This window comes from Erpetoichthys calabaricus, chromosome 5, assembly GCF_900747795.2.
Source record: "Erpetoichthys calabaricus chromosome 5, fErpCal1.3, whole genome shotgun sequence".
NCBI classification, from domain to species: Eukaryota; Metazoa; Chordata; class Cladistia; order Polypteriformes; family Polypteridae; genus Erpetoichthys; species Erpetoichthys calabaricus.
This window is the reverse complement of record NC_041398.2, coordinates 26,596,341-26,608,877: the sequence shown is the minus strand read 5'-3', so window position 1 is coordinate 26,608,877 and position 12,537 is coordinate 26,596,341. Positions and strand designations below refer to the sequence as shown.

The window sequence follows — 12,537 nt, the reverse complement described above, 5'->3', positions numbered from 1 at the left end:
TATAAAACTGAGGTTGATTAGTTTTATTTGTAAAAACCAACTGCCATTCTTTTTGTCAGAATATATGAAAAAAAGTTCATTCAAGGATGGCTCACAGTGTGTTAATCTGCCTGGTTTCTGAGTCTGTTCTCACCACTGGGAGAACTATTTCATGGCTAGAAGTTTCCATATTCACAAGAATGTACACATAGTTTGATTATTTTTGAGTGTACGCGTATGTGTGATATATACCTGCAGAACATCAGCACCATATGTCACAGCAGGTCTATGACAGCAGTTTCAGAGCAAAAGCAACATCACTGCATGTCTAGAGCAGCAGTTTTGTAATAGCTGTTTATAGGTCGTCAAAAATCAAATTGATTTGATATTCTAGCCACTCCAAACCCTAACCTCAACAAAACTAACCCCTAACCTTAACCATTCCTGCTGGACTAGAACTGCTAGCGTAGACCTGCGGTGACGTATGGTGCTCTGGCTCTGCAGTTGGATATTATTGGGCACATGGGTAGTCACCAAATATTATTTGACAAGATATGTGATGGCAGTGATGGACTCTCCTTTACTTTTGCTTTGATATTGCCATTTATTTACTAGCATTTATCTTGTACCTGCTTTATTGTTGAAATCCTGCTGGATTTTACTTTGTCTCAAAAATTTGCTTTTGCCTCAACTGCACAAATGTCTGTACAAGGTACTTGTACACATCATAGGTAAAATTTTCAGACAGCACTGGTCTTTTATTCTTCAGGAAGACTTCTGTGCAATGACAGGGCAGTGATCCATCAAAAAGGAGCTGACAGTTCACACAGATGCAATGTTTGTCCACAGTTGTGAGTAAGGAAACAATAAATTAACTTAAGTTAAACAATATCTATTTGAACATAGTGGTTTAATCAAATGAATATCGCAAGGCTATTATACATTCTTTACATACTGTACTTGTGCAATTTAATCCTGTCAGTTTGGTTTCAAATTAAGTTGACTAACTGTTTTGCTTGATTTGATGTTCTAAGGATGCCCTGCATATAATAATATCTAACAGTTTATGAAGTTGAACTCACACAGTACACAGTTTACTACAGCATTAGGAAGTTGAGCATCTGAAAACTGCTGAGACACAGCTATTTGCTAACCTCTTAAATTCCTGTGTGTGTGGCTTCATTGCAAAGGGAAGTGCAGCTTGAAATGATCAGTCTTATCTCAGGATATTTTCATGTGAAAGAATTTTAGAAGCTATAAAGACACAACAACACACAGGACAACAACATATCAGGTATGACACTTCTTTTCTGTCATTTCAGATTTGCTAGCATGTAGCTTTCTTATCCAATTAGTTTTAGTCTTTGTTGTTCTGACTAAATGTTTTGTGTGTCTTTCAGCAGCAATATCTTAAAAAGTTGGGTAGTAACGAAGAGGTGGTTGGAATAAGCACTTCAAAAATTCAGGCTGTATATAGTCAAGATTTTACCACAGAGAAGTACAAGAGGAGAGTTACAACTGAGTACAGGTTGATTGCCCCCCATAGTAATTGAGTAACAGTAAATGAACATCAACTTTCAATGACAATGTCTAAAATTCCATCCATCCATCCATTATCCAACCCGCTGAATCCGAACACAGGGTCACGGGGGTCTGCTGGAGCCAATCCCAGCCAACACAGGGCACAAGGCAGGAACCAATCCTGGGCAGGGTGCCAACCCACCGCAGGACACACACAAACACACCCACACACCAATCATACACTAGGGCCAATTTAGAATCGCCAATCCACCTAACCTGTGGGAGGAAACCGGAGCGCCCGGAGGAAACCCACGCAGACACGGGGAGAACATGCAAACTCCACGCAGGGTGGACCCGGGAAGTGAACCCAGGTCCCCAGATCTCACAACTGCGAGGCAGCAGCGCTACCCACTGCGCCACCGTGCCGCCCATGTCTAAAATTTCAGGTGCTAAATAGCTGACATTGGAAAGAGGATCCATCAAGACCTCTTGTAATGTGACAGCTTCAGGGTGTTATCATGTAGCTATTGTCGTTTTTAAGCAAAGAAACAAAAAAGTCAATTAGATTGATTGATAGGAATACTTATAGTTATTAAAGCCCTAATTTGTTGAATGTAAAAGGAACCTGAGAATCATGTTAGGTCTCAGAATGTTTAATCACATTCAAGTTGTTTTGAGTTTCTTAGAGTTTAATGATTTTTTTATGAGTACATGTTTCTAAAGTAATTTTGTACTTTACATGATATTTGGGGCTTTGGTTTCCTCCCACAGTCCAAAGACATGCAGGTTAGGTGGATTGGTGATTCTAAATTGGCCCTAGTGTGTGTTTGTGTGTGTCCTGCGGTGGGTTGGCACCCTGCCCGGGATTGGTTCCTGCCTTGTGCGCTGTGTTGGCTGGGATTGGCTCCAGCAGACCCCCGTGACCCTGTGTTCGGATTCAGCAGGTTGGATAATGGATGGATGGATGATATTTGGGATATAGTGGGTTGGACAATGACTGACTGACTGACTGACTGACTGACTGACATGATATTTGTATTATATAGAAGGTGGAATGAATTTCTCCACTTCAGAATAATAAAGTTGTCATATTTTATGTTATGTTAATTTCTGGTTAGCAAAAGGTTAGCATATTACTATAAATGGCATGGCCGCTGTGCTGACAGAGTGTCAATAGTAACCACTTCTCATTTACTGTATACGTCTTCTATCTGAGCATCTGTTGTTTCACCATTATATCCTCTGCTCTGACATGCATAAAAAACAGATTTTTGGCAAACTCTGAGTGAGAAATGAACTGTTCCATGACCTGCTCTGAAAAAAAGAGGTCAGTTTTTGCTTTAATTCTACAATTGAGTCATACCTATCTGTGCCCTCATTACTTCCATAATTGCCTTAAGTAATGAGACTGGAAAATCTTATCCTTCCAAAAGTCCATTCTGGGTTAGCACTGCTAAACTCAATTTTGTTTTGTTTGACAGTTTTTGAGTCAGCAAGTGGTCTATCGCAGGGGTTCCCAAACTTTTCAGCTCACGACCCCCAAAATAACCGTGCCAGTGACTCGTGACCCCCACTATCCTCGGAAGTGGTTAAAATATACAAATGTTGCGCGCAACGGTGCACATGCGCCAATAGGCCTATCCAAACATGAGCATGACAACACGAAAGAACACAATGGTCTAACAACCATATAATTTTTTTTAATAGTAATTTACTCATTTGTTTAATTTCAACAAAATATCCTATCCAAACAAGAGCATGACAACAAAAAAGAACATAACGCTCTAACAACCATATAACTTTTTAAAAAGTTGTTATTTACTCATTCATTTAATTTCAACAAAACACCTCACCTAATGAGATGGGTGGATTAATTAATTTCTAAAAAGTTTAAAAAAAGTATTTGATTTCTTGGAAATCATCTCGCGACCCCCCCCCCCCCCCCCCAATGTCTCACGACCCCCCAGAGGGTTGCGACCCCTACTTTGGGAACCACTGGTCTATCGGCATTCTGTCCTATGCCCTGTCCTACGCTCTTTAGGGCATTGTCATGTTTGGAGATACATTTCAGGTTTCAGTTTGAAGCTCAGAATGTTCCACTTGCTGCAGTCAAGGTTCTCTGTTCCTCCTATTTTTTTTTCTATATCCAGCTGCGGTCGGCCTTTAAGACATGTGGAGTAAAAAAAATTCCCTTATTCTCTTCCACTTTAACTTACCCCCATTTAAAGCTTATCTTTAATCTACATGTGAAAATTGCAAAGTCATCTTCACGCCTTTCCACCACTATACTCCTTCCTCTTCATGCTGCAATATTATTTCTAAAATATCTCACTAAATCCTACTCACCAATGTACTTAATTTAAGTTCATATCCTGTCTGTATCTTAGACCCTGAAAACATTTCACTATGGGTCTGGCCACTCACTTTTCTAAACATTGCTTGTTCTTTTTTCCACTTTTTTTGTTTCCCATCTGCTCTTTTTGTTCTTCCATTTTCTGAGTCTTTGTATTCAATCCTCTTTTTTGACATTCCATTTTATCTCATGTATTTCTTCTCCCTCTCTCCTCCTTTGGTCACTTGTTTCTGTATTTCTTTCTCAATCTTCTGTATTGATTTCTTTCTCACCCCATATTTATCTCCTCCTGCACCTCTCTGCTTGCCTCTTATCTCTCTTTCCTCTCTATCATTATCTCAGACAAAATGGCTTGGGCATATTACTAAAATCTTACTTCTAACTACTGGTAGTTCACATTGTATAACCTGGTCTCTTTTTATATATATATATTTATTGGCTGCTACTGCTAAGCTGTTTAGGAGCTAGGTGGCTGGCGCTCCATGAAATGCAGATCTTTTAACATTCTTTTAGCCTTTATACTTAAATCTTGTATGTTTTGACCTATTGGGAAGTTGCTTATTTTTTATTGCTTTGGTTTTTTCCTGTCCTCATAGATCTTCAGTGTGAGTTGTCCTTTATCTTTATATTTTTAAAATCAGTTATATTCATTTCAATTTATATTTATTGTTCTAAAATAAAAATGATTATAGAAGTGCTGCGCTCCTCCACATTTCCAATTTTTTACAGCTAAGCCCTCGGTAGTAAGTTATACAGTCCATGGATTCTAGATAGCTGTGACAGATTCTATATGGACAGACAGGCCAATTTAAGGCAATTTTCAAACAAGTGGGAGATCCCACCACGGCCATCACTACTGCCTCAATTCAGTACTTGCTGATATTTTCTCCACTCTCTGAGCTAAGCAGTGTTAAGGCTAACTTTAGGGAACTGCATCTGTATATTGAGTGGGGTGCAGTGACCTGGACATTGCAGATTCAATCCTTCTCTTTACACTCTCTTTGTAACACTGACTAATTACTTTGCTATGTATGTGAAAAGTTGTAATGAATCCTGATTTATATATGTGAAAGGTTGTAATGAATCCTGATTTAATATGTCAGATTCAATAGAGATGTATGATACCCTATCTGTCAATTCTCCATATCTACCTGCTTTAGGTAGCTAGGGGCAGACACTTCTGCTAAATTAGAGCAATGGCTTCCTCTAATTGTTGTTGCATATTTAATAAAGTCAGTGCTTCTATCCGTTCCTGGACCAACATAGCCTTATCCTTTCAATCTCACCTGACTGTGATTAAAGCGAATGTAGTCTACTGCTTGAGTTTTGTGAGCACTATACGGTGCCCTCCAGTATTATTGGCACCCCTCGTAAAAATTAAAAAGAAGGGTTAGAAAAAAAATCACTGTTTGCTGAAGAACCTTAATCCCTGGCGTACGCAAGTTCTCCGCTCGGTTTTGCAAACTGGTGGCACCCAGTGACAAAGCAATGCTTTTGTTCCAGTGTGGTTTCCCTTTCATTTTTAGATCCACACCACTGACGCGGCTATATCAAATGCACTGAAATTAACCACATATCATTTATTATTTTAAGGCATCAGTTTGTAATTAACCTGTAACAATATAATGGTCCATGGAATGGCCAAACTATTCCAAATACCATAGTTGCTTTAGCATTGTTACTCTTACTGAACCACTTGCAGTATTTATCCCACTGTATCTGAGTGTCGGAATCACAGCTCTACAGACGCTGATTGGAAAGAGAATTATTGGTATACAGCATCAAGCACACACTGCCTCAGCCATGCACACAGTCTGTTTGAAATTTCTTCCATACAGCAAACACTTCAGAGCCTTTCCTGTAGGGACCTCGCGGTTCAGAAACAGTTTCATCCCGAGAACTATAAACACACTCAATCAGTCCATCAAGTGCTCCTGGTAGAACTGCTTTTACTTATAAGTACAATTACCTCACTGTAAACTTGCGATACAGTTATAATATTGCACAACCTGTGCCACTTTATAAAGTGTGTATTTATATATGATGATGACTGGCTTCTAAGTCGATTTAGATTTCTAAGTGCTATCTTCTTGGAGCTCTTGATATAATTTTTAAGATGAAAAGCAGCAAAGAATGTTTATTACATTATACAGATAAAATTTTAACATCATTTAAATAGTCTATATTGTTAATAATGAAACATGTGAGGACACGGTGGACAGCGGTAGCAACAAGCTGGCGGCCAGTTCAGGGATTGTTCCTGCCTTGCACTGTATGCTTGCTGGGGGTGGTGCAACACTGGATGGATAGATGGATAGTATAATTAAACATGTATTATGAAGGTATTTCAATGGTCCTTAAACGTATTGAGGAATCGGCGTTCTCTACTTACAGATGGCTTTACATCTGTTACATAGCTGACTGTGTGGCAACTAGTTACTTGGAGAAAGAAAAGTAAGGACAGAAATTGGGGGTTAGTATGTTAGAAAGAGACAGTACTGCTGCAATAAATTATTTCATCGAAGATCGTGCTTAGCGCAGCAAGCATCATGCGGAATGCAGGAACAATCTATGGAAGGGGCGCCAGTTCGTCACTATCACTACGCCACCGTGTTCCCATTTTTAATACATGCTTTAATTCCTATCATCATGAAAATTATATCAAGTGTACATCTTAGTATTTAAATTGTTCAGAGAGCTGTAATATCACTAATGTAATGGATTCTGTGTTCCGTCGGAGGAAAAGAAAGCCCGTTTAAGAAGCATGTAGTGATTCACAAACGTAGAGCACATAGAAGAACACATACAAAACAAAGCATTTCATGTGCTACTTTAGTTACGATGGGATTTGAGAAACTAGTAAATTAAATGATTTTAAGATGAAGTTTATGACGTTCTACTTTAATGACAAAATAAGCTACGTGATTAAAGTGGAAATTTCGAGATTAAAGTTGACATTACAAGCTTTTTCCCCACTGTGTCCCTATTTTTCTCTGTACCCTAACAAGCTTCCATATGACACTCAGACGGTGGGCTACGACTCGCCTTTTCACGGCACCTTTGATATCTGACAACTTTTTTATTTCGGGCACTGTGTGACTTTGTGAACTTGAGCTTTCGAGTTTCTCCGACACTCTGTCACAATATCAACTTCCTTTTGTTGTTTATACCACTGTTTAAACCAACAAATAGTACGTTTTTCCTTTGGCTCCACTTGGTATTTACTGAAATTCTTTTCCCCCGTGCTTTTACCATTGTCTTTTCACAGAACACTGAACTTAAGGGCTATTTATATTGATTTGCATATTCAAAGAGGCGTAATTGTGGGTGGAGATGGGGTGGGATAACAGGAATACCTCATTCAAATTTTGTATCTTTCTCTAGGCCTTTTTTCTGCCTACAGTTAGGATGAAAGAAAATTGGTAAGGGAGATTTTTCCATAAATGTACGCTTGAACAATGCAGATTGTGTAATGGTAGGTCATATTACATATTAAAATGCCTACTATACCTCCTCAGAGCTTCTGTATCATCATTTGCTAGTGAACCTTTGCTTTAATTAATTGTTTTGAAAAAAAAGTCAGAAAACAAAGAAATTCACTTGAAAGATCTCCTCAAATTTAAAAGTTAAATGTTCATAATTATTAAAATATTTCATGTAAAATCCAAACTAGCATGTCTGGATCTGCAAACATCTCTAAAAATAACATATCTGAGATTTTATTTATCTATAATAATAATAATAATAATGCATTTTATTTATAGGGCACTTTACATTTGTAGTAAATCTCAAAGTGTTACATAAAAAGTTTAAACAAAGGCAAAACAAGTTAAAAGCAGAGATAAAACAACAATAATTAGTAGCATTCTTGTTATTTTGCTTTCCTAAATAGAAAAGTCTTTAGCTATTTTTTAAAACAGCCCCCAATCTGCTGTGTTCTCAGGGTCTCTGGTAGGGCATTCCAGAGCCGTGGAGCAACCACTGCAAAGGCTCAGTCACCCATTGTATGAAGTTTGGTCATAGGGGGGTGAAAAGCGGTAGGTATTTGCAAATTGGAGGTTTCTTGTAGTGTAGTGTACTATAAGGAGTTCCTTAAGATAAAGTGGAGCATTTCCATGGATACACTGGTGAGTAAGCAGACAAAGTATGTATTCAATATGGAGGTGAATAGGGAGCCAATGAAGTGACCGAAGGATTGGTGAAATGTGGTCATATTTCCGCACACTCATCATAATCTTTGCAGCACTATTTTGAATTTGTTGGAGCTTTTGAAGGCTCTTGTTAGGTATCCCGATGAGGAGTGCATTACAATAGTCCAGCCTGGATGAGACAAAGGCATGAACGAGCTTTTCAGCATCACAGAGGGAGAGGCAGGGACGGAGTTTGGCTATATTTCGGAGATGAAGGAATGCAATTTTACAAAGGTAACGGATATGTGCATCAAATGACAGATGGGAGTCTAACTTGACACTGAAATTTGTAACTGAAGGGGAGAGGGCAATGGTACAGTCAGAAAAGGAAATACAATTTATGGAGGAATGAAGTTGATGGGGGGTCCCAATTAAAAGCGCCTCAGTTTTGGTGCTGTTCAGTTTGAGGAAGTTCTTGGACATTCCAAGCCTCAATCTCATCCAAGCAAGAGGAAAGAGTCGATGGACGTGTAAGGGAGGTTGAATCCAATCTCACATATTGAAATTCCATGCCTGCCGATGATGTGACACAGGGGTAGCATATAGACGTTGAAAAGGGTCGACCCAAGGACTGATCCTTGTGGGACCCCACAGGTGACAGTGTGGGTATGAGATTTAGTGTCCCCCAGGGCCACATATCTAAACTAAACTTTTTTATCTAAAAAAGAAAAGTTTTTATTTAATAATCATCCACAGCAAATGCAGCTAATAAAAGGCTTGTTCACGAGCTAATAAACTGAATCATCATGATAGAGCAGGAAAATATATACAAGGAGGAGGAAGAAATGAAGCAGAATGGGAGCTTAGTCCAGAAATACCATGTTTTTCTTCTTTGTTTATGAGACATTGATTCTGGGTTGTAAAAGGAACCTATTCATTATTACTCTTCTGATATTTCATTTTCCCAGGATGGCAGATGAGGTCCAGTATGCGTCACTGAATTTCTTAAAGAAAAACCAACAGGCAAGACCTTGCAAGGATGCAGCAGGTCAGATGCTAACAGTTTTAAAACTTAAATTATGGTTTAACTTCATTTTGTATGTTGTGTGTTTTGCCATTGAAATTAGGAAGGTTGCATTGATAGATAGATAGATAGATAGATAGATAGATAGATAGATAGATAGATAGATAGATAGATAGATAGATAGATAGATAGATAGATAGATAGATAGATAGATAGATAGATAGATACTTTATTTATCCCAAGGGGAAATTCACATACTCCAGCAGCAGCATACTGATAAAAAACAATATTAAATTAAAGAGTAATAACAATGCAGGTATACAGACAAACAATAACTTTGAATGATGTTAACGTTTATCTCCCCGGGTGGAACTGAAGAGTCACATAGTGTGGGGGAGGAACGATCTCTTCAGTTGGTGAGTGGAGCAGGAAAGTGACAGCAGTCTGCCGCTGAAGCTGCTCCTCTGTCTGGAGATGATCCTGTTCAGTGGATGCAGTGGCGTCCTTCTTCTTTATGCTGCCTCCCCAGCACACCACCGCTTTGAACAGGGCACTCGCCACAACCGTCTGATAGAACATCTGCAGCATCTTATTGCAGATGTTGAAGGACGCCAGCCTTCTAAGAAAGTATAGTCGGCTCTGTCCTTTCTTACACAGAGCATCAGTATTGGCAGTCCAGTCTAATTTATCATCCAGCTGCACTCCCAGGTATTTATAGGTCTGCACCATCTGCACACAGTCACCTCTGATGATCACGGGGTCCATGAGGGGTCTGGGCCTCCTAAAATCCACCACCAGCTCTTTGGCTTTGCTGGTGTTCAGGTGTAGGTGGTTTGAGTCGCACCATTTAACAAAGTCCTTGATTAGGTCCCTATACTCCTCCTTCTGCCCACTCCTGATGCAGCCCACGATAGCAGTGTCGTCAGCGAACTTTTGCACGTGGCAGGACTCTGAGTTGTATTGGAAGTCCAATGTATATAGGCTGAACAGGACTGGAGAAAGTACAGTCCCATGTGGCGCTCCTGTGTTGCTGACCACAATGTCAGACCTGCAATTCCCGAGACGCACATACTGAGGTCTGTCTTTAAGATAGTCCACGATCCATGCCACCAGGTATGAATCTACTCCCATCTCTGTCAGCTTGTCCCTAAGGAGCAGAGGTTGGATGGTGTTGAAGGCACTAGAGAAGTGAAATCATTCAAACTTGAAGATGAATCATTTCATTATGTGTATCTATCCATCAAAACTATTGTCATCATTATTAATCATTTTCAACCTGCTTATCCTAATGAAGGTCACTAAATATTAAAGTATTATTTAATTATTGGGAGATATATTTTAAATGTCACCAGTAAATTTCTTTTACTTCATGAAAGATGCAAATAATTCTTCAGGAAACCCGCCTGACTTACCTAACCTTCCTTCAGTATCTGCTGGGGATGCAATGTTAGCAATGAGGAGGTCACTGAGCTACTCTTACCAGGTCATCCTACACTCAGGAACTTCTTTCAACATTTCCTTGGGAATTCCAAAATGCTCCCAGGCCAGCCAAGAAATCTAAATCCTCCTCCATGTCCTGGATCTACTTTGGTTTTTTACTCATTGCCTAGAAGATGTGCCAAGGGGGGCATTGGGGGGTGTGGGGGTGGGTGGACAGGGGTCTGGGTGGGTTGGGGTGTGGTATTTTAACTATGTGTCTTTCCTCATCAAATGGTTCCTATTATCCCAAACAATCAATGACTCTCCTCTGACTTCATCCTGCATTGCTATGTTCATGATGCAGTCCACATAGGCAACCATGAACCAAACTATGTAGTTTTGAAAATGGATTGATGGATCTTGCATTTTACAATCATTGTCTACACAGTGGGGTTGCTGCACAGACCCAAAAATGTGTCTTCCAATCCTAATTCAGTTAAATTTGTACATACATTTCAAGTCTACGAGATGTTCTCTCAGTGCCTCTTGTTTCCTCTCACATCTGAAATATCTGCAAGATAGGTTAACCTATAACTGTAAATTCAGCTGGGATGTGAAAGTATGGATGTGAAAGTGAAAAGATCCTGTGATGAACTGCCATCAAGTCCAGTATTAGTTTGGTCTTGATTCCCTGTAACCCTGTAATTGATAAAGCAGCTTCATGAAATGGATGGATGTTCTTTGAAATCATATTAAATTAAATGTAAAGAAGTGTACACAAGTGTCACAAATATGTTTGGGAAGTCTTATATACTTCTTCTTCTTTCGGCGACTCCTGTTAGGAGTCGCCACAGCGGATCATCTTTTTCCATATCTTCCTGTCCTCGTCATCTTGCTCTGTTACACCCATTACCGCCATGCCTTCACCACATCCATAACCCTTCTCTTAGGCCTTCCTCTTTTCCTCTTCTAAAATAACATCAGGTAAATTTTTGAATGTTCTTAAAATTCTAATGTCTACCACACTACTTGGCAACTTATTCCATGTTTCTATGGTACTCTATGTAAAGAAAAATGTACTGATGTTTGTGCAACGTTTACCCATAACAAATTACTAACTGTGTCTTTGTGTTCTTTCTGACCTCGTTTTAAAGTAATAGTCTTGATCCACCAGATTAATTCCCTTCATAATTTTAAAGACTTCAATCATGTCTCCTCTTAATCTTCTTTTGTTTAAACTGTAAAGGTTCAGCTCTTTTAATCTTTTCTCATAACTCATCCCCTGCAGTCCTGGAATCAGCCTAGTTGCTCTTCTCTGGACCTTTTCTAGCACTGCTGTATACGTTTTGCAGCATGGAGACCAAAACTGCACACAGTACTGCAGATGAGGCCTCACCATTGTTTTATAAAGCTTGAGCAGAACCTCCTTATAAATATGACATTATCATGTAAACATTATATAAGATAGCAGTGGATGTTACTCAATGTCCAAGTTTTGGATTCATAAAAACAAACATTTTCTGCACTTGTAAACATATAGCTCCATGACATTATTCAAAACATATTATATTGTTTTCAACCATTTTAAATGAAATATATATATATATATATATCTGCGGTGGGCTGGCACCCTGCCCGGGGTTTGTTTCCTGCCTTGTGCCCTGTGTTGGCTGGGATTGGCTCCAGCAGACCCCCGTGACCCTTTAGTTAGGATATAGTGGGTTGGATAATGGATGGATGGATATATATATATATATATATATATATATATATATATATATATATATATATATAATATTGATATTTTTTAGGCTGTAAAAGAGTGCTGGTATTACACTGATTCTGAACACCACAATACATATATTCAATGTATACCATGAGATTAGATAAAAGAAAAAACATTTATTTGATTCTAAGAGTTATAAGCAGAGGAAAATGTATTAGTGTATATTCAGATATTCTTCAAAACACTTCATGCTCTTGTGCCAGGCAGAATAAGATGACATAATCAAAGAAATAAAAGAGAATATATTTATAGCAAAGGCAGATAGGATTATACATCAAAATGTGACAATACTACAACTACCATGACGGAACTTTCTTAAGCTGCT

At 38.9% G+C, this 12,537-nt stretch overlaps 1 protein-coding gene across 2 annotated transcripts in view; it reads left to right on the top strand.

Annotated features, from left to right (window-relative positions):
• Positions 1-1,093: 1,093 nt before the first annotated feature.
• Positions 1,094-12,537, top strand: part of LOC114652582 (C-type lectin domain family 6 member A-like) — a 28,717-nt gene continuing 17,273 nt past the window's right edge. For both annotated transcript variants that reach the window (XM_028802957.2, XM_028802956.2), the window contains exons 1-2: positions 1,094-1,273; positions 8,952-9,031. In XM_028802957.2, the coding sequence (XP_028658790.2) occupies positions 8,953-9,031 (79 nt within the window). In that variant the 5' untranslated portion in view covers positions 1,094-1,273; position 8,952. The remainder of the gene's footprint in view (positions 1,274-8,951; positions 9,032-12,537) is intronic.